Genomic DNA, 18,935 nt, shown 5'->3' on the forward strand with positions numbered 1-18,935 from the left:
AAGCTATGGCCAACCTAGACAGCATAGTAAGAAGCAGAGACATCACCTTGCCAACAAAGGTCCGTCTAATCAAAGCTATGGTTTTCCCAGTAGTAATGTATGGCTGTGAGAGCTAAGGAAGGCTGAGCGCCGAAGAATTGATGCTTTCGAACTGTGGTGCTGGAGAAGACTCTTACGAGTCCCCTGGACTGCAAGGAGGTCACATCAGTCCATCCTAAAGGAAATCAACCCTGAGTGCTCATTGGAAGGACAGATACTGAAGCTGAAGCTCAAATATTTTGGCCACCTAATGCGAAGAGAAAACTCTCTGGAAAAGACCCTGATGCTGGGAAAAACTGAAGGCAAAAGGAGAAGGGGACGGCAGAGGATGAGATGGCTAGATAGCATCACCGATGCGATATGAACTCCGGGAGAGAGCGCAGGACAGGAAGGCCTGGCGTGCTATGGTCCATGGGGTCACGAAGAGTCGGACACGACTGAACAACAACAAATTGGGAGGATTGACCATTTATTCCTGCTCTCTGTTCTTTTACCAGTTTCTGATCCATTAGAGGGCCTGACCTCTTATTCCATGACTGCTACGTTTGCTCGGGGGCTTTCATGGAATTATGTCTCTCTCCCTTAGAAGTTCTTTTCCTAAACTAAAAAGCCACAAACACTTTCTTGTAGGCAAGAATGGAATGCACAATATTCTAAACTGGCCACACCATATATCGTTATAATGACACTTGCTTCATTTTCAGATCCTTTCCAAATAAGTCCTAATTCTAAAAAAGCCTTTTCCCCAGCTGTGTCACAACTGTAGTTGACATTTTCATTGAGCTTCCCATTAGGACTCCGTCATCTTGTCTCCTGCTCAGTCACCGCCCAGCTAAGAGCTCCGTATGTGAAGTTAGGATTTCTTGCCCCAGTGTGCATCACTGCAAACTCACTTCCATGGAAGCACATTTTCCACTGTATTGCCCCTTCACCCAGGCTAGAAAGATCTTTGGGGGGCTCGTTCATGCTCCAGCTTTGATCAAAGTTTCACCTGACTGGCTAGTTTGGGATGGGGGGCTGTACTGCATCAGCCCACAGCTAAATCCCTCCAGATAGAAAACTAGAGGTCAGGAGGTCTAGCTGAGCCTTCTCCCTGACACACTGTTTATCCATGTGCAGGGAGTTGCTTTGGATGGAGGAGTACTCGATCCTGTGAGCTCCTCCCTACTTGCCCCCTGCCGCGGTCCAGCTCAGACTCCAGCACAGGTGGACAACGTCCACAAGAACATGGCCAGAGGGTTGGCAGTGTTGGGGGCTGAGCCAGCAGTGTATCAGTGCCGTCTGGCCAAAAGAAGACAACCAAAAAGCAAACTAGAAGTGCCCATTTCAGTTTGGAGAGATGTTGGAAGAGCAGTGCTGCGCTCCGGTGCACCGCTGCCTCCGTGGCCTGCCGCACACGCTTCTGTCTGTGGTGGCTTCAGCTGCCACTACCGCCACCTCCACCGCATGGGCTTCCTGCTCGGCGTTTGTCAGGCACTCCCATGCTTCCTCTTGTTCCCAGTCTTCCAAGGGGCAGCTCGTCTCCCCTACAGTCCCGTTCCTCTCCCCAAAGAGTGGAGGAGGACACAGGACTGGTCACAGATGTAACATGCAGTGCACATTGGGCTTGTCCTTCAACTTCTGCCCCTAGCAAAGACCCTGGCCAAAATAGCCCCAGCAGCATTTAGGGCTTCCCTTTTGCTGGTCAGAGTCATCTGCAGTGACGCCCAGCCCCTGCTCTGCACTGCAAGTCACCACCCAGCCCCCCCACCCTCAAGCCTGGAACTCACTAAATCCACAGCACCTGGGTCCCCAGCAAGAATGTGGCTCCTGGAAAGGCCTCAGGCAGAGAAGCAGATGGGACGGACACCCTTGCATGGGTCACGTGGGCAAGAGAAGCCACACTCCATTCACCATTGCATGGAAGTGGGGTCCTGTAGGGGATCAGGGAGGGCAAGATGTCAGGCCCACTGTGGCGAGCCGGACGTGCATGGAAGTGTGTACACTTACCAGCCTTGGACTGGCTCAGGAGTTGCCTTTCACAGCCCCCGGGAGAGGCTGCGGGGGGGTGGGGAGAAGGAGGACCTTTGCCATGGCTGACCCAGTATCTTCCCTCCCACCAGTTCTACCATGCCTGTGACCAGCCAGGCATTGTGGTCTTTTGCATTATGGACTATGATGTGCTACAGTTCTGTGACTTCTTGGGCTCCCTCATGTCCGTCTGGGTCACCGTCATCGCTATGGCCCGGCTCCAGCCGGTTATCAAGCAGGTAAGGGGAGGGAGGGGGCGGTGCTGGTGGAGTCTCCTGCCACAGGCAAGGCCAGAAGGGCAGGGGAAGGACTCCCCGAGGTCTCATCTCTTGCTTACATTTCCCAAATGCCTCATAGACAAAGTCTCTCTAGGCATTGTGCAGATTAGAACACAGTCACAGTGAAAAACCAGCACAGCCGTGACAGCCAAGTGCCAAATGCTGTAACAGTGGGGAGTTTGGTGGTCAAGAACAGAAACAGACTTAGAAGATCGGGACACCCTGAAAAAGCACGTCTGCCAAAGGAACACACAGGGTGGCTGGAGCTGTCTTTTAAGCTGAGGACTGTAGTGCTGTCAGCTCTGCCTCGCTATAGCTCAGCAAGGTCTCCGAGTTCCTTGCTAGCCTGGTTATTTGGGTCTCCCTTCCTTCTGAAGAAGCAAAGGGAGATGCCATGGCCTGAACCTGGAGTATTCTGCGTGCAAACAACCACCAAGCCTCAGGGGCCTCCCTTCAAGGACTGAGCCCTGTTGGGGACTCACACCACCTCCCTACCCATCTCCTCCCCGGGCAGGTGCTGTACCTGCTGGGCGCCATGCTCCTCTCCATGGCCTTGCAGCTGGATCGACACGGCCTCTGGAACCTGCTGGGACCCAGCCTCTTTGCCTTAGGGATCATGGCCATTGCTTGGGTAAGGACATGCTGGTCTTTGCTCCCTTCCCCACGCTGAAAGGAAAAGCCAGAATCCCAGGTCCCAATCTCTTCACACAAACACTAGACCCGAGCCCCCCCTCACCTCTAACATTTAGGATTTCAGCATCCTCTCCGCCCCCCCCCCCTTATGGTCTCCCCTATCCTTGCTGCCCGCTGATGTCACTGGGGTTCTACGGGAGAGGTTGGATGATAAACATGCAAAGCAGCCTGGCTAAGATCTGACATCTTTTGTTCCAGTTTGATACCGGGGCTTGGAGCTTGTTTACAGGGGCAGTCATAATGGGGGAACAACCTCTGTACTCATTTCAGTCTTTCTGCTTACAATTCCAAGGGGTGAATCAGAGGCTGGATGGGGTGGAAGAGAATCAGTTCATCCAAGAATAAGGCTGCAATTCTGAAAACAGTTACTAGAGAGTAAGCCCCATTGAACACAGTGGGACTTGCTTCCCAGACAAAATGCGAAGTGCCCAGGGCTGCAATCGCAAGGTTGCCCGCTCTGGTGGGTGGGCTCCACATAGGGCCACCCTGACCCCCGGAAGGCATAGCATTTGTGACTGAAATGCCCCAGAATCGCTGATGGGCATAGATTGGTGGTCCTGAGATCCCCCTGCCCCGCGACAGCATCCCTTCACAATGTTTGGGGGGGGGGGCGCAAGCCCTGCCTTCCCCAGCCTGGCCCTGGACTTCGCCCAGCTGGTCCTGGACTTCGCCCAGCTGGTCCTGACGTGCTCCTTTTGCCCACAGATGGCGCGCAGCATCCGCCGGCGGCGCTGTTACCCGCCCACGTGGCAGCGCTGGGCCTTCTGCCTTCTGCCCGGGGCGCTGATTGCGGCAGCTGCGGTGCTGCTCTACGCCTTTGTCGAGACGGAGGAGAACTACTTCTACATCCACAGCATCTGGCACATGCTGATTGCCGGCAGCGTGGGCTTCTTGCTGCCCCCTCGTGCCAAGCCCAGCGCCACCAGCCTGGCTGGCCCCCTACCTCGCCGGAAGGGCTGTGGCTACCAGCTCTGCATCAACGAGCAGGAAGAGCTGGGCCTGGTGGACCCCGTCGCCGGAGCCTCCGTCACCAGCGTCTGCACTAGCTGATGGGGGGCAGCTGCCCGGGGGGCGTCCAGACAGACTGGGTCTGCTCCCCCTTGCAGGGGGCCATGGACACAATGCCCCACAGCCATAGACCCAAGTCCCATGGCCAAACCCACACTGCCCTGCTCACGGCCCAAGTGTCCTCTGGTCTACTGTGGCCCATGGAACGTCTGCTCAGATGCCTGCCTGCCTGCCTGGTGCCTCTGGGCAGCAGAAGAGGAGGAGCCCTCCCGCACTCACAGCGCAAGCCTCAGCAGGGCCACCACAGTCCATGATGCAACACCTGGGCAGGTCGGAGGCTGCCTGTGCCGCAGTTCCTTCTCACCCTCCTAATGCCCTCGGATATGCAACTTCTGCAGAACCAATCCTGGACAGAGCTGGAGTGACCGTATAAGGGAGAGGCACCTTCCCACCTACCAGCCTTGCCAGCTATCCACACACGGGGGCTCAGTGCTCCCACATGGGAGTGGGATTAGGGGTGCGGAGGAATGCTGGGACGCTTCTGTAGGGGTGCAGATGACCCCGCAATTCCACACAGGAAGGTTGGAGTAACCATTATCAGGCTAACCACGCTACAGATTGGGCCCTGCTGTGTAGGGCAATGGTTTGTCTAGAGGGTGTCTCCATCTTCCTTCTCTGAGCTGTTTCACCATTTCCCACAATTCAAGACGATGACAGCCATTCCTCCAGTGACAGGAGGCCAGCATGGTGGGGCTGGCTGCGTTGAAATCTGAAGGGCCCTGTCCCAGGATTCAGCAAGAGGAGCAGCGTGAGAACACCCTGCATTTGCGAGGCCAAGCGTGGGCTGCTGGGGTCACACGCTGGCTGAAAAGCCTCTCTGGTTGATGGCTGAGAGCTGCTGGGGCCCAGGAGGCCCTTTCACCTGGGCCTGATCCCAGCAGACTTGATTATCAAGCACTGGTCAAGAGCCCATAGAGGTCTTCTAGAACACCTCTTCCCCACCCTGCACAAACACACACACAGCTGAGGGCAGCTGCCTGCTAGAAGAGGCCGAGAGCATCTGCTGAAGAACCAGCGGCCAAGACTAGCCTGGCAGAGACAGCCACCTTGGCCATTTCAGCTCATGGCTGCCTGCGGAGGCTCACCACAGCAAACACAAGCACAGATACGCTCCCCATGGCTGACTGAGGAGAAAGACCGAGATCCACAACTAGAGGCTGCTGAAGCCTCCTTTGGCAGGCAGGGATTCCCCTTTGCCTCCCTTGGAAGTTCCAGGGATGGCTTTTCCCTCCTTCCCTCACCCAAGACGCATGCCCACTCAAGGTCATCCCAGAAGCACCAACCAGCCTGAGACTGGCTCGCTCTGTGGGCAGCCTGCTTTCTGACCTTCCCATCGAAATGAATGCAGCCCCCCTACCCTCCCCATGGTCAAATGGCTCTTTGCAGGTGGGGGGGGCAGGCTAAAGAGAGGGATCAGGGGCCCTCCATGTCAGTCAGAGGGATGGATCAAGGCCACAGGCATTCCCAGTGGGAACCCTCCAGGGCATGCATACGCTCTCTCATGCATGCATGCACATCACTTCTGAGGTGTGTCCATCTCCCAGTTCCCAAGTACAGAAAGGAGGCATTTTTTATTTTAAAATTAGATTTGTATCCTACCCAATCCTCAAATAAACCAACGGAATAAAACAGCCAATGAAACAGAAAATATGGTTGATTGGGCAAAATGTTCTATACCAGTGCAACCAACTCCAGGCACTAAATTCCAGTTCCATTCTGAGATAAACACACAAGACATCTAGAACTGGGGTAGGGAGCACATGATCCTCCACATGGAGCCCTGGAACAGCCCTGGTCCAGGGAACCAGAGGCACTGCAGTCATGGGAACTGCTGGTGTCAAATGGGATTGGTGAGGCCTTGGCTCCCTGCAAAAGGATGGATTGCAGCAGTTATGTTTACTCCATGTAAACATAAATGAAAGAATGGGGCCTGTTTAGCCTTGAGAAGATTGAGGGGCGATGTGATAGCACTCTTCAAGTACTTGAAAGGCTGTCGCAGAGAGGAAGGCCAGGATCTCCTCTTGATCCTCCCAGAGTGCAGGACATGGATTAATGGGCTCAAGTTGCAGGAAGCCAGATTCCGGCTGAACATCAGGAGAAACTTCCTGACTGTCAGAGCAATACGACAATGGAACCGATGACCTGGGGAGGTGGTGGGCTCCCCCACACTGGAGGCTGGACGGCCACCGCCAGGGATGCTCTGACTGGGATTCCTGCGCTGAGCAGGGGGCTGGACTCTGCGACCTTGTAGGCCCCTTCCAGCCCCACTATCCCGTGAGTCTACGACGTCTGTCATGCCGCTCCAGGCCTGGGCTCCTGGCGAGGATCGCGGCTGGCGAGGTGGATCTCCAGGCTGACCAGCTCCCCGAAGCCCGTGCCGCTCGGCCAAGGGTCGGGATCGCTGGGAACGACAGAGTAGGTCACGAGGAGTCGGCGCGACTGGGCGGCAACGAGGGCCGGGGGCCGACGAGGCCATCGAGCCCGGCCCCCTGCGCAGCGCAGGAATCGAGGTCGGCGTCCCGGCCGGCGGCCGCCCAGCCCGGTCTCGGGCCTCCGGGCGCTGAAGTCTGCGGCGCGGGGCGACCGCTTCCCGCGCCACCCCGGGGAGCCCCGGGCACTGCCCGGCCGCGAGCGCGGCGAGCCGAGGAGGCCCGGGAAGAGGGTGGCGCCGCTGGCGGCTCCGGCCGCCCGGAAGGAAGCCCGCGCGTGGCCTCCGAGCGGGCGCCCGGGCGCGCCGGCACCCGCGGGGCCGCGCCAGGCCTCCCTCGGCGGCCCTGGAGGCGCGCGCCGGCGGCGCCGCGGGGTCCGCCGGCCCTGGCGCGCCCTCGCCGCCCCGCGCGGCGGCCGGGCAGGCGCCAGGGCGCCCGCGGCCCCGCCCGCCCGCCGCGCCAGGCCCGCCTCCGGCCGCTGCGGGGCGCCGCGCGGAGCATGCCGGGAGGGCCCGCGGCCGGGCGCCCTCCGCCGCGCGCGATGCCGCCGCCGCTCCTGCTGCTGCTGCTGCTGCTGCTGCCGCCGCCGGCGCCGGGCGCGGCGGGGAGGGACTCGCGGGCGGCCAACGAGGCGGCCGGCGGCCAGGGCGCCGCCGCCCCCGCGCCGTTCCGCCTGGCCCGGCTCACCCAGGTCTGGGAGAAGGCGCAGCGGGTGAGTGCGCGGCGGGGAGCGCGGGGGCCGCGCCGGATTCCCTGGCTGGCCGGCGCGGCCGGCGGGCGGGGGCGGGAGGCCGCGCCGCGCCGCGCGCCCCCGCCGGCTCCCGGCCGCTTTCCCAGGCTGCGCCACGCCGGCCGGCGCGGGCTTCCCTCCGAGGGCGCTGCGGCCCCTCGAGCCTCGCCCGCCCCGCCCCCCTTCCCGGCGCGGGCCAGGACTGGGCGGCGGCGGCGGCGGCGGCGGCGTCCCCAGCCCCTTCCGCAGCAGCCCCCGCGCGCGGCTCGGCTCGGCTCGGCTCGGCCCGGCCGCCGCCCTCGGCCCGCGGCGTGCCCCGCCCGCTGCCCGCCGGGGCCCCGCTGCTTCCCGGGCAGCCGCTGCCGGCTGGGCCCCGCCCGCCTTCGCGCAGCTGGCGCTTGGCCCGCGCGCCGCGCTCGGCTCCGGGGACCCGCGCCCGAGCGGCTGCTCCTGGGCGCGCCTCCCTGGCGCCTGCCGCGAGGGCGGTGTGCCGGGGCGGCTCCCGCGGAGCTGCCTGCCTGCTCCGGAGCTCCCCGCGGCCGCGTTGGCTGAGGGCCGCGCAAAGAGCCCTCATGGCCCCAGATGCGCCGCGAGGCTGGCGGTGGTGCTCGGGGCCTCGTGCAGCTCCGAGCGTGGCGGGGAAGCGGCAGCGTGCCCGCTTAGCACTCGACACCCCTGCCCAGGCTCGGGGCAGCGCTGAGCAGCGTGGACTGCCCTGCAGGGACACCCGTGTCCTTTGCCGCCTGGAAGGAGAGGCGCCCCCCGCCCCCCCACGTGCCTTACTGGCTGATCGGCAGCGGTGTTGTTCCGAACCATGATCCCATCTTCAAGCTGGAACACGCAGTTCCAGGTAGCAGAGATGTTAATGTTAATCTGGCTCCGTTAATCGTTGACCACAGTAAACTGCCTTTCAGGATCAAGATGGGCGCTTTTGGCTCCAGCAACCTTGTCACCGGCCTCCTTCCAGCCACTCTGCTCAGATGGCTTGCGGTTGCCTCGTGAGAATTAGGCCCAATGGCACATTTGTGTCAAAATAAAGTGGCCACCATCCAACCTGAGCAAGCAGCAAGTGAAGTCCAGATGGCAGGAGGCCAGAAGCAAAAAAGGAAGACCAAGGAGGTGACCATAAAAATATGGCCCCCATATAAGCTTCCCCAGACATGTGTACCTTCTGAAACCCTAAAAAAGAAACCTTATCAGCACTCTTTCCCAGAGCATGGTAGGCTATCAGTGCAGCCATTGGGACTCCAAAGCAGAATGGAGCCCTTTTGGTTTGTTTAGCTTCTGCTGTATTACAGCCTTGGTCACCTTGTCTGGAAGGTGTTCTTGGATCAGAGCCTTAGGGAAGGGAGGTAGAGAAAAAGTGTCTCAGAGCTTTGGTGAATTTAAAAATGCAACTACGGTAATGGTTTGACTTCCTAATTTTCTTGCTGTACAGTGACATGGAGGATTGGGGGTTGGACTCGATGGCCTTGTAGGCCCCCTCCAACCCTACTATTCTATGATTAGGTTATCAATGGCTACTAGTCATGAAGGCTATACGTTACCTCCAGTATCTGAGGCAGGATGCCTGTGTACACACGTTGCTGGGGAACAGGAGCGAGAGGGTGCTGTTGTGCTCATGTCTTGCTGGTGGGCTGGCTGCCCCTGTGGAATCAGAGCGCTGGACTAGAAGGGCTTTTGATCTGATCCAGATTCAAGGCGCTGCTTCTGTTTTCAGTGTTGCGAAGCTCCCTGGTGCAGCCCAAGCCCCATGCTGCATTTTTATGCTGAACATATTTCACACCCAAGACTTAAAGGCAACAGTAAGTCTCAGGTGTGAAAGATGTTCTATGTAAAGATGCAGCACAGGGCTTGGGTTTAAAATCTGCTCCTGATGGCCTTCGTCCGCCCTGGGGGTGGACTCCATTTTGATTACTCTCCCAAATCCACGTGCATTGACAGCAGTCATTCTTTGGCACAAAACACCAGGGAAGATAGAGCCTTTTAGAGCTTCCGTAATACTTGGGAGCAGCTGCTGGTTGCCATCCACAACCATCATCCAGGAAATGAGCCACTGGGAAGCTTTGCAGTTTGACAGCTCCTGTTTGCCTCTTACATTCCTGGGGGGCTTAGAATGGGCAGCCCAGCTGAGCACGATAGTTGAGGCAATTGGCTAGATTGTCTGAATAGAGCATCTTGTGCTTTTCACGGATAAATATATACTAGAAACCTGGTTTGTTGTAGAGAGCATTGGAGGGCAATGGAGCAGAACCTGAGAGAGCTCGAAAGGCCCGTCACACGGAGTCGCTCTCAGTAGACAAGGTGCAGGCGTGTGCCTCAGTCTGAGCAATAGGTGGGAGCCCATGAGCCACCCTGTGCGGCAACCAACAGCTCCCCCTCCTCTTGGGCCCTGCTGTGCGTACAGTGCCTGATCCCCCTCGTGAAGCCCTGCAGAGGCGCTCTGCTGCCATTAGCACCTTTCCTTTACTGCAGCGTGTTCAGCACGGGATACAATTGCCCACTGTTAGGATGGCATTCCCAGTGCAACTGACTTGAGTCTGTCCCCCACTCCCCTCCCACTTCTGTTTTAGCAGCTTCATCTCTCTGCTGTTAAATTGGCAGAGCTACACAGCGATCTGAAAATTCAAGAAAAGGATGAATTGGGCTGGAAAAAGCTGAAAGCCGAAGGGCTGGATGAAGATGGAGAAAAAGAGGCCAAGCTGAGGCGCAACCTACATGGTAAAGAAACACATAGCTAGGTACTCCAGACATTTCAAAGCTGTGTAACTGAGACGTTGGAAAAGTTTGGAAGCCTAGGTTACTTTGTCGCCTCCCATTGGAAACGTGGACACGAAAAACGTTGTTCCCTACTCCGCCTCTTGGAGTTGGTTGCAAACCCTGGACGACTTCCAGTTCGGTTCACCCTACTTTCTGCTGTGCTTTCACTGGTGGAGACTTGTGTCATGTTGGCTGTTTTGCTGAGTTGTTCTGGGCTTGTTCCACTCCTACCTGCAGTGTCGGTTCCAGAAGGTAGCGTGGGGGTGCTCCGCTTGACCCTGTGGCCCTTGCATTAGTGGATCCCACGGGGTCCCGGTCTTATCCCCCATGTTTTAACATCGTCATGCAGCCACTGGGCGAGGAGTGAGGTGCCGCCGCATTTCTCCTTGTTATCGGAGTCAGGCAGAAGTGCCAACGCTGTGGTGGAGCATGGATGCCGTGGTGGGCTGGAGGGAGGCCAGGAAACAAAGTGCATCGGGGCCAGGAAGTGAGCATTTCCCCTCTTTTGGATGCTCCCACTGGAAGAGCAGGGCGCAGTCTGGGGATGCTCCTGGATCCAGCTTGCCGCTATAGGCCTGGGTGGCCTTGTGGCACAGAGGGCTTTTGGTTGCTTTGCCAACAGCAGCCATTTCTGGACAGGGGCGGTCTGACAACAGCGATCCATCCCCTGGTAGCCTCCTGGCTGGATTGCTGCAGTGTATTATACATGGCGCCGTCCTTGGAGATGACGCGAAAGCTCCCGCTGGTGCGGCAGAATATGACCCCTGAGGTTTGGCTCGGGTTTTGACTCATATCCTGACAGTTTCAAAGTAGCTTCCCTGGCTGCCTATTTGCTTCTGGGCCCAAGTCAAGGTGCCGGCGCATGCCTTCAAGGCCCTAAATGGCTTGGGAGCCAAAGACGTGAAGCAGGGCCCCTCCCCATAACAGTCGGCCCAGCTGTTAAGACCCTCTCCTGAGGCCCTTAATCCGAAGGGGAGCAAAGGGAAGAAGGGCTTTGGGGGCCCAGTTATGGAAAGTGTCACCCACATTGTAACCTTTTGGGGGTGTTTTTGTTCACCAGGCATTTTAACTTGGGTACGTCTTAATTATTAAGGGGTTTCTCTGTTTTATTATTGTATTTATATTGTGATAATTTATTGTAAATCTTTAAATTCTAAATAGTATGAAGAGCAGTATTAAAATGTTTTAAACCTATGGCTAAATAACAATAGACCTTGAGATAAAAAGACGCGAGGCCCTTCGGCTGTCCGCTACTAGAGCAAGACTTTTGGGAAACACAGGACAGCAGCAGTTCTTTGGATGTAAATATTCCCCACCTGCTTTATGCACAAGAAATGGCAGAACCCTAGAGCCACCCCTTCCCGGTCTGTTGATGTGTTTCTAGTTTTTCAGAGCAAAAGTACATCGTCATGCATTAACTGCTATGCGGTCCTGACTAACATGCATTCAGTGATCCTGAGCCTGCACTCTTGGCCAAGGCCACACACGTTGCTTTGCTCAGCCAGACCAAAGTCCATCTGAGTTGGATTTCCCTCCCCCAGGGTGATGAGTTAAATACCTGGGGGCACCTTCTGCCCTCCCTGGCTCTTAGAGAAAAGCCATTCCAGCAGCGCCATTGGCCTGGGCGGAAAGGCGCCTGGCTCATTGCTTGTTCTTGCTTCTGTTTCCCCTTCAGTAATTATGGCTAAATATGGGATGAACGGAAAGAAAGATGCACCACTGGGGGCCACAAACTACATCAAAGACGGCCTGGAAAATGATATGCTCGATGACCCCAGGCTGGAGAAGCTGTGGAACAAGGTGTGTCTGAATTCTCACATGGGGTGGGGGCATCCTTGTTCCTCTACTGAGGCTTTTGTTTTCAGTTCTTCCATTTGTTTTACTGACTGCTGCTTCGCTTGAAGGTGGAACCTTTGAAATTCTTTCTTTTCCAAAATGCCAGTTGCAATTCATTGCCTCTGGCCTGCAGAGGTGAATGTGGATGCAGCTTCATCTCCACAACGTTCTACTTGTTTCTCCCCCCCACCCCGCCCCACTTCCTAAATGATCAGAGACACAAGTGCAGGCAGAGACAATGTCTGGCGCTCTGTCTAGAGTCCTAATGGTTCTGTGTGGTATTTGACAGATGATGACCTCATGTATCACTACTTAGGGGGCGTTTTCCTTCCTCAAGGGCAATTGCCATTCCTGGCATTGTGGAATAGTTCCTCGGGCAACTTTGCCTGCCATTGGCCCTGGGGAACAGAACGAATATGCCCTGGCATCATGCCCTGGGTGATGCAACAAAACTAAGTTTTCTTGTTTAGACCAGGACAAAGAATTAGTAGGATGTCACAACAGAAGAAGAGCCCTGCTGGATCAGACCAAAGTCCTCTCTAGTCCAGCATTCTCTTCCCACCGTGGCCAACTAGCTGCCTGTGGGAAACCCACAAGCAGGACATGAGCACAGCAGCACCCTCCCACCCATGTTCCCCAGCTACTGGTATTTAGAGGCCTCCTGCCCCGTAGTACAGGTGGAAATACATATGCATTGTGACTAGTAGCCAGTGAAAACCTGATCTTCCATGAATTGTCTCTGATCCCCTTTTCAAGCCATCCAGATGGGGGCCATCACTACATCTTGTGGAAGTGAATTCCATAGTTTAACTGTGTGCTGTGTGAAGAAGTACTCCCTGTTATCTGTCCTGAATCTTCCACCCTTCAGTTTCATAAAGTAAGATACTTCAAGGGAATGTGCATCTCACATCCCAGCCAATGCCTTCCAAAACAGGATGTTCCATAAAATGTGATATCCTTTCCCTAAGGCAATTTCATTTGGTAAAGTGTGGGGATTCTCATTCCTTGTATCCATTGGATCTCTCTTCAAGGCCAGGTCCTCAGGGAAGTTCTCGGATGAGGAACTGGATAAACTGTGGAGGGAGTTCACACACCACAGAGAGAAAGTCCATGAATACAATATTCTGCTGGAGACTGTGAGTCGAACGGAAGGTACCTAAATGTTTGCCTGGTGGGTTTGGAGGCTCTGGACAAGGGGCGGAGAGGCCAAAGGACGTGTGTGGGGAGGCCGCATTGCACAGATGGGTTTGAACGAACAGCTGGAGTGTTTGGCTGCCGTTCGTTTATTTGTTAAGCTCACGCTTTGCCCTTTAATAAAAGGCAGCTAACAACCAGAACATCCATGATAGAAAAGACCCAATAAAGCCATCAATAAAGCAACCAGATCAGAGAAGTTAAATGCCAGCCAGTTATGAACGTTTTTCCCTCGTTCTGAATTGCCTTTCATCCGCTCAGCAGCAGCTGAACTGGAGAGCTTCCGATGGGGTGCCAGGAGTGCTCGAGGCGCATCAGCGCAGCGCTGGGGGAGGGGGGTCGCACCGGTGCTGCAGGCCAATGCACAGGTGGGTCCAGAGCCAGCTCTGCCCGCCCCATCTAAAGCACTGTGGAGTTTGTGGGAATCTTTCCATTAGAACAGATTCTTCTGTGGCTTGGTTTTATTACACCTTTTAAAGGAGACGTTGAGTCCACTGTGGCTAGATTGATAGAGAAGCATCCCATGAAGTGTGAGGGGCATGTTTGTGTCTCAGAAGGAAGAACGGGGGCTCTGCTCCAAGACTTTTAAAGGGCCGGATCTTACGCACAGGGCCCTTTGCATCGAGCGTGGAGTGCCCATCTGTTGCACCTTGTCAGCATCCCTGAGAACACACTGTGAGCTGAGGATCTGTTTGACTGCGCATTAGCTCTTTTTCTTCTGCTACGTTTATATCCTGCCATTGGCTCTTTGGATGCTCCTTTGACATTAGTATAAATGTGGTAGAATAAAACAGTACAACGGCGACACAGTAGAATCCAAAACAATGTGCAGCAAGCAGTGTCCGACTGTCCGATGCCCCACAGCCCCAGGGCCCGAGGTGGAAAGCGGGAGGGTCCTGCTGGTTTGGACCAAGACTCCGTCTAGTCCAGCACCCTAGGAGATTGAACGGAGGACCTCGGCCTTGTAGCTGGCTTGAAAGCTCTGTGGAGGAGAAGGGATTTGCCCACATTTAATCTGGTAGGGATTCCGTCCTGGCCATGGGCAGGAGGGTGTTCTATGAGGCAGCAGGAAGGCTGGATGAGAGCCCAGGACCCAGCCGTCAGTCTCCTTCAAATAGAAGGCACTGGGGCGAGAGATCATTCACCAACACGGCTCACACACACTGACAGCCAGAAAACAGAAAGTCTAGATGGCTGGGATTCTTTTGTTGCTGAATCTGAAGACCCAAATTATTCTCAATTAAGATACTGTTTCAGATTGTCCGCAAAATGCCACGACTGCTCCTGTTCTGCAACTTGGTGCAGTAGAGGTAGTTTAGCATGAAACCATCAAATCCTGGTAAATTTAACAGCAAGCCTCAGCGTCATGTAGCAGGTTAAATTTAGGGCTGAAAAAGTTCTTCCCTTTGGCTTTCCTTGATGGGTTTTTAGAGTGTTTTCCCCAAATTTTGCCTCAAGTGAAGTTCAGAGCAGACTTGGGAGTCTTGCACAGGCACTTTCTGATGCTCTGCCCCACAGTTCCCCAAATTTGCTAGAGCAACCAGTCAAAGAAGCATCTTGGATTTACATGCTCTCCTTTGCTGGTCCTACCGCCGCCGCCACCCCCACCCCCCCGCCATACACAGCTCTTTGCTAGTGGATTGAAGGCGCTATTGAGAATCCAAACCCAAAGGCCTGCCTGGAACCTTGAGAGGTGGGGAAGTCGCACATTTCTGATTCTGAGCATCGGCCACTTAGTCCAATATTTTTGCAAACATTCTGTAGAATGTAATCACACGATGAGACCGCATGCGCTTTCCTGCCGGGATTCCTCACTTCCCCCCATTTGCTCCAGTTGGCGCCATTTTTCTTTCATTTCCAGACATCCATAGAAATATGATCAGCCCGATGGAAGAAGAGAGCCCGCGCAAGGAGGAGCTCCTGCACAACAAGCACTCAGAGCTCAAAGAGCGACTCCACAGCATCAGCCAGGGCTTCGAGCGCCTGCGCAGGGTCAGCCATCAGGGCTATGACTCCGCCCGCGGTATGGCTCCTGTCCACGGGACTCCCTCCAGCTCACGATTATTTGGCAGGGTGCAGGCAGGTCTTGGCCAGACAGCTGGCAAGGTCTTCGCAAATTCCACAACGCGTTCTGTGTCTGTCTGCCTCTCCCTCCCTCTGAACAATTGAACAGAAGTGTTTCCGCGGCCAGGCTCTTGGTTGGAGTTTGGTAGCGGGGAACGTTTCCTGACTAACTGCAAAATCAGTGCTTGTGTTTGTGCCCAAGTATTCGCTAGCACAGAACAAACCACAGTACACCCCATTAGCTCTGTAGCTGCATTTTGATGACAGAAATATATTTTATTTGTCCCTCCAGAATTTGAGGAGCCCCGAGTGATTGACTTGTGGGATATGGCAAAATCAACCAATTTTACCGAGAAAGAGCTCGAATCGCTCCGGGTAAGTTTGCTTGAATCGAGGTGTTTTCTTTTTTCAGGCTACATATTTATTCCCTCGGTAGTCTCATTAGCATCCTATTGGGTGAGACACAAACCCAACAGTGTTGCCTCCCTGCTTCAAAATGTGTGGGGCCAGTGAGTTCCACTTGGCCCCCTCGGGCTATATGAATAGGAACTGAGATTAGCATTGGCCGCTCGATCGTATCGGGTAAGGCTTGGAAGGGGCCTCTCCTCCTCTGGGGGCCTTCTCAGCGTGTTTTCCAGCTGGGGAAAAATGAGTTCCTCCTGGAAGAGGGCTCTAGTAGTCGGCATGCTTGTGTCCTGTAGTGGTCGGGGCGCTGTGTAGCAAAGTGTGCAAAGGGTTGCTGAGTGCTGGGCGGGTTGGGAGAGTCCAGCCGACGGACGCGCAGCAGGCCGAGGCCACGTGAGAGCCCCGTGCACGTGTGTATTTACTGCTGTAGGAAGAGCTGAAGCACTTTGAAGCAAAAGTGGAAAAGCACCACCATTACCAGAAACAACTCGAGATCTCACACCAGAAGTTGAAGCATGTGGAGGGAACTGGAGATGAGGAACACCTAAGCAGGAACAAGGAGAAATATGCCATGCTGGAAGAAAAGACGAAGGAACTGGGCTACAAGGTCGGTGGGGCAGCTGCCTACAAAGGGCTCCTGGCGTGGGGCGGGTGCCGGACCTTCTTCCCTTGCGGCCTCTCGCAGTGTTTGGGCCACTCTTGTGCTGTCCTCTGGGTGAGTGGTGGGAGGTTTAAGTCTGCCTTGCCCAGGGCCAGTTTCCTTTGCAGGAGGAGCTGCTGGAGATCTGCAGCCTGCCTTCGCCCTAGCTTGCTTGCCCCCAAATGAGCAGGTGGCCAAGAATAAGCAGGCATAGCAAGGCAGGTAGTGCTACTCCCACGGCAACATCATTCCAGCACCTCACGATCCTAAAAACTGCTCTGCAGCCAAGACCCTCTGGGTCACTCTGGCTGAATTCTTCTCTTCCAGCTCTTTGCGCACCCTCTTCCCTTCCTCGGATCCCATTGCAAACTGGCTCTCGCCTCCCACCCTGGTCAGGGATCCAATTCGAGAAGGAGAGTAGCAAAAGCTAATCTGTTGCAGCAGGTTCTTGTGGCACCTTAAAGACTAACAGACGCATTGGGCCGAAGTGTTTGTGGGCCAAAGCTCCCTTTGTCAGGTGCAGGAAGTCATTACCTGAGTTGGGAGCATCAGAAAAGCCCTGAAGCTGGATCAGACCAAAGGCCCGTCTAGTCCAGCATCTGGCCTTCTACAGAGGCCATCCAGTGGGAAGCCCACAAGCAGGACATGAGTGTGCAACAGCCCACTGCTCCCACTGTTACTCCCCAGCCACCACTGTTGTTCAGAGGTATACTGTTTCTGAACATGGAGGTTCCATGACTAATAGATACATCTTGAATGCAGAGAAGAGGCGGAAGCTGGTGGGGTGGGGGGATATTTGTGTGTGTTTGTAGTCTCTGCGAATTGAGGCCAAAGGTCAAGCCATGCAAGGAACGGCATGATTCTGGTGACAGACTTGCTGCTGAGCACAGATGCAGGCTGCGGTCAGCACAAGTGTGACTCACTCCTGGCTAGCAGCCCCTGGAGATGAACAAGCCTGGCAAGAGCAACAGTGCAAAACAACAAGCAAACGGGCCACTGGTTTCCGTAGTTGAGAGTCCATCGTCATTCTGGTCCCGCTGCTCAGAATGGGTCATCTTCCATGAGGCCATGCCAAGCCTAAGGAGACCGCCGCTTCCCATCATAAATCCACATATCTGTACGAAGGTAGCAGTGTGCTGTAGCCATCAGCAGAAGTAACTGACACCTGATGAGACAGAAGGCGGCAAGAGTTGCTTTGCTGGATCAGAGGCCTGAACAGCACCGAATGGCTCCTGCTCTAGGCTGGCTGGAGCCCTGAGCAGGAGCGCTTCCCTCGGGGGCTGGGGGGCCTCGGCAACTTCTTTGGGGTTTTTGAAACATTTGTATTTTATTTTTTAGCTAACACAGATTTTAAGTGAAATACCTGATTAAAACGTACTGCACGTTTTGAGAACTTTGTGGGAAATCCAAAATGCAGTCAGATTTTTTTTCATTAAAGCTGACACCCACAATATGGGGTTCGGTGGCCATCTATTGGGGACATTTTCCAATGCGGGAAGAAGGCCCAGCGTGCAGCAAGGCCTTCTGGCGCACGCACGCATAGCAGGAGCCCCCTTCAGACCTTCCACTGAACAGATGGAGCTTGGTGGTGTGGGCAGCCCCCCCCACGCACGCAGCAGAAGTGCGGAAGGGAGGTCTGAAGAAGGCTTCAGAGCAGCCTTCTTGCTGTGAAAGGTGGCTTGGGGGGGAGGGGGGCAGGATTCCTGGCTGCGGTACTGCAGCCATGTTAAAAGGAAAGTGTGCTGCGGTTTGAGGTTTGCCTCTCCTCTTAGCCACTTTGACTTGCCTTTCTGTTTAGAAAAGCGGAATAAGATTAAAAAAAACAAACATACTTTTGTCCCCTCAGGTCAAGAAACATCTGCAAGACTTATCCAGTAGAATTTCTAGAGGCCTTCAGCACAATGAACTCTGAAACTATCTTCTTGTAGGATCTTCATAGATTGTCTAAATTGAATATATCCTGAGATTTATATAATTACTTGAAATTCGGATGCAGATTGTCCAAGATGTCTTTTCCTGCTGTGTATTTAGTCACTTTCCTGATCTCTGTTATCACTCTTTCATATCGGCATATCTGTAAGTCGTGTTATAAACCTCTTGACAGACAAAACGGGAGCCTCTGAAATGAGACGGCAAGCAGGAAAACAGTCCATGGAGGAGAAGTCATTGAACGGCTGCAAAGTGTATTGGGAGTGTTTTTTGGTCCACAGTGTTAATTTCTTATTGTGAATAAAGAGTGCAGGTGGGACCATGCCATGAGCCTGCTGGGCTTGGAACAAGTGTGATGCGCTTGGGGGCACCATGTGTCTTTTTGGTGACATTTTGCTTCTGTGTAGACCTGTCTTTCTTTCCACTGTCAGCATAAGATTGTGGTAAAAGCGTGGGCTGCTGCAGACAAATGGCTCAAGAGCTACTGGCCCAATACCCAAGTCCTTCTTCCTGCTTTTTCCCCAAGAGTAGTCATGACTTGGAGGAGGGCAGGGGTGGCTCTTGCCCTCACCACCATCAGGCCGAGTGGGTTCTCCATCTCACGTTCTTTCCTGCACTCCCTTTTCGCCAGCCAGGCATCCTAAAAGTGATGTATTCGCACACCTGGCTGCTTCTTGGGCAATCTATTCAACAGAAGCGCTCACTACTTGCTGAGGGATGGCTTTTCCTGGCAGCATGTTGGGAATCCCATCCAAAGGGCTATGAGTTTTCCAGGAAGAAAAGCGGCTGCCGGACAGCTAGATGGGGTGGGAAGGAAGGTGCTGCAGCACCCATTTAACTCTGTGTCTTCGTTGCATTTT

At 54.9% G+C, this 18,935-nt stretch overlaps 2 protein-coding genes across 8 annotated transcripts in view; both read left to right on the forward strand.

Annotated features, from left to right (window-relative positions):
* Positions 1–5,726, forward strand: part of TMEM8B (transmembrane protein 8B) — a 33,434-nt gene extending 27,708 nt beyond the window's left edge. Inside the window, exons 11-13 of the mRNA XM_084832735.1 lie at positions 2,142–2,288; positions 2,842–2,958; positions 3,726–5,726. Coding sequence (XP_084688861.1) covers positions 2,142–2,288; positions 2,842–2,958; positions 3,726–4,070 — 609 coding nt within the window. The 3' untranslated portion in view covers positions 4,071–5,726. The remainder of the gene's footprint in view (positions 1–2,141; positions 2,289–2,841; positions 2,959–3,725) is intronic.
* A 1,285-nt stretch (positions 5,727–7,011) lies between these two features.
* On the forward strand, positions 7,012–18,400 carry LRPAP1 (LDL receptor related protein associated protein 1). Of its 7 annotated transcripts, none has more exons than XM_084832755.1 (9): positions 7,012–7,229; positions 8,162–8,366; positions 9,821–9,968; positions 11,683–11,807; positions 12,875–12,995; positions 14,899–15,060; positions 15,394–15,476; positions 15,937–16,113; positions 17,993–18,400. In XM_084832755.1, the coding sequence occupies exons 2-9, from the start codon at positions 8,262–8,264 to the stop codon at positions 18,056–18,058; spliced, it is 987 nt and encodes a 328-aa protein (XP_084688881.1). In that variant the 5' UTR covers positions 7,012–7,229; positions 8,162–8,261; the 3' UTR covers positions 18,059–18,400. The 7 variants fall into 7 exon arrangements, with proteins under 7 accessions (XP_084688881.1, XP_084688883.1, XP_084688882.1 ...); XM_084832757.1 differs by having other exon boundaries at positions 9,824–9,968; XM_084832756.1 differs by having other exon boundaries at positions 7,012–7,208.
* Positions 18,401–18,935: the final 535 nt, after the last annotated feature.

This window comes from Heloderma suspectum, chromosome 2 (assembly GCF_057233095.1).
Source record: "Heloderma suspectum isolate Gila_16-S chromosome 2, 16-S_ref, whole genome shotgun sequence".
In the NCBI taxonomy this organism is placed as follows: domain Eukaryota; kingdom Metazoa; phylum Chordata; class Lepidosauria; order Squamata; family Helodermatidae; genus Heloderma; species Heloderma suspectum.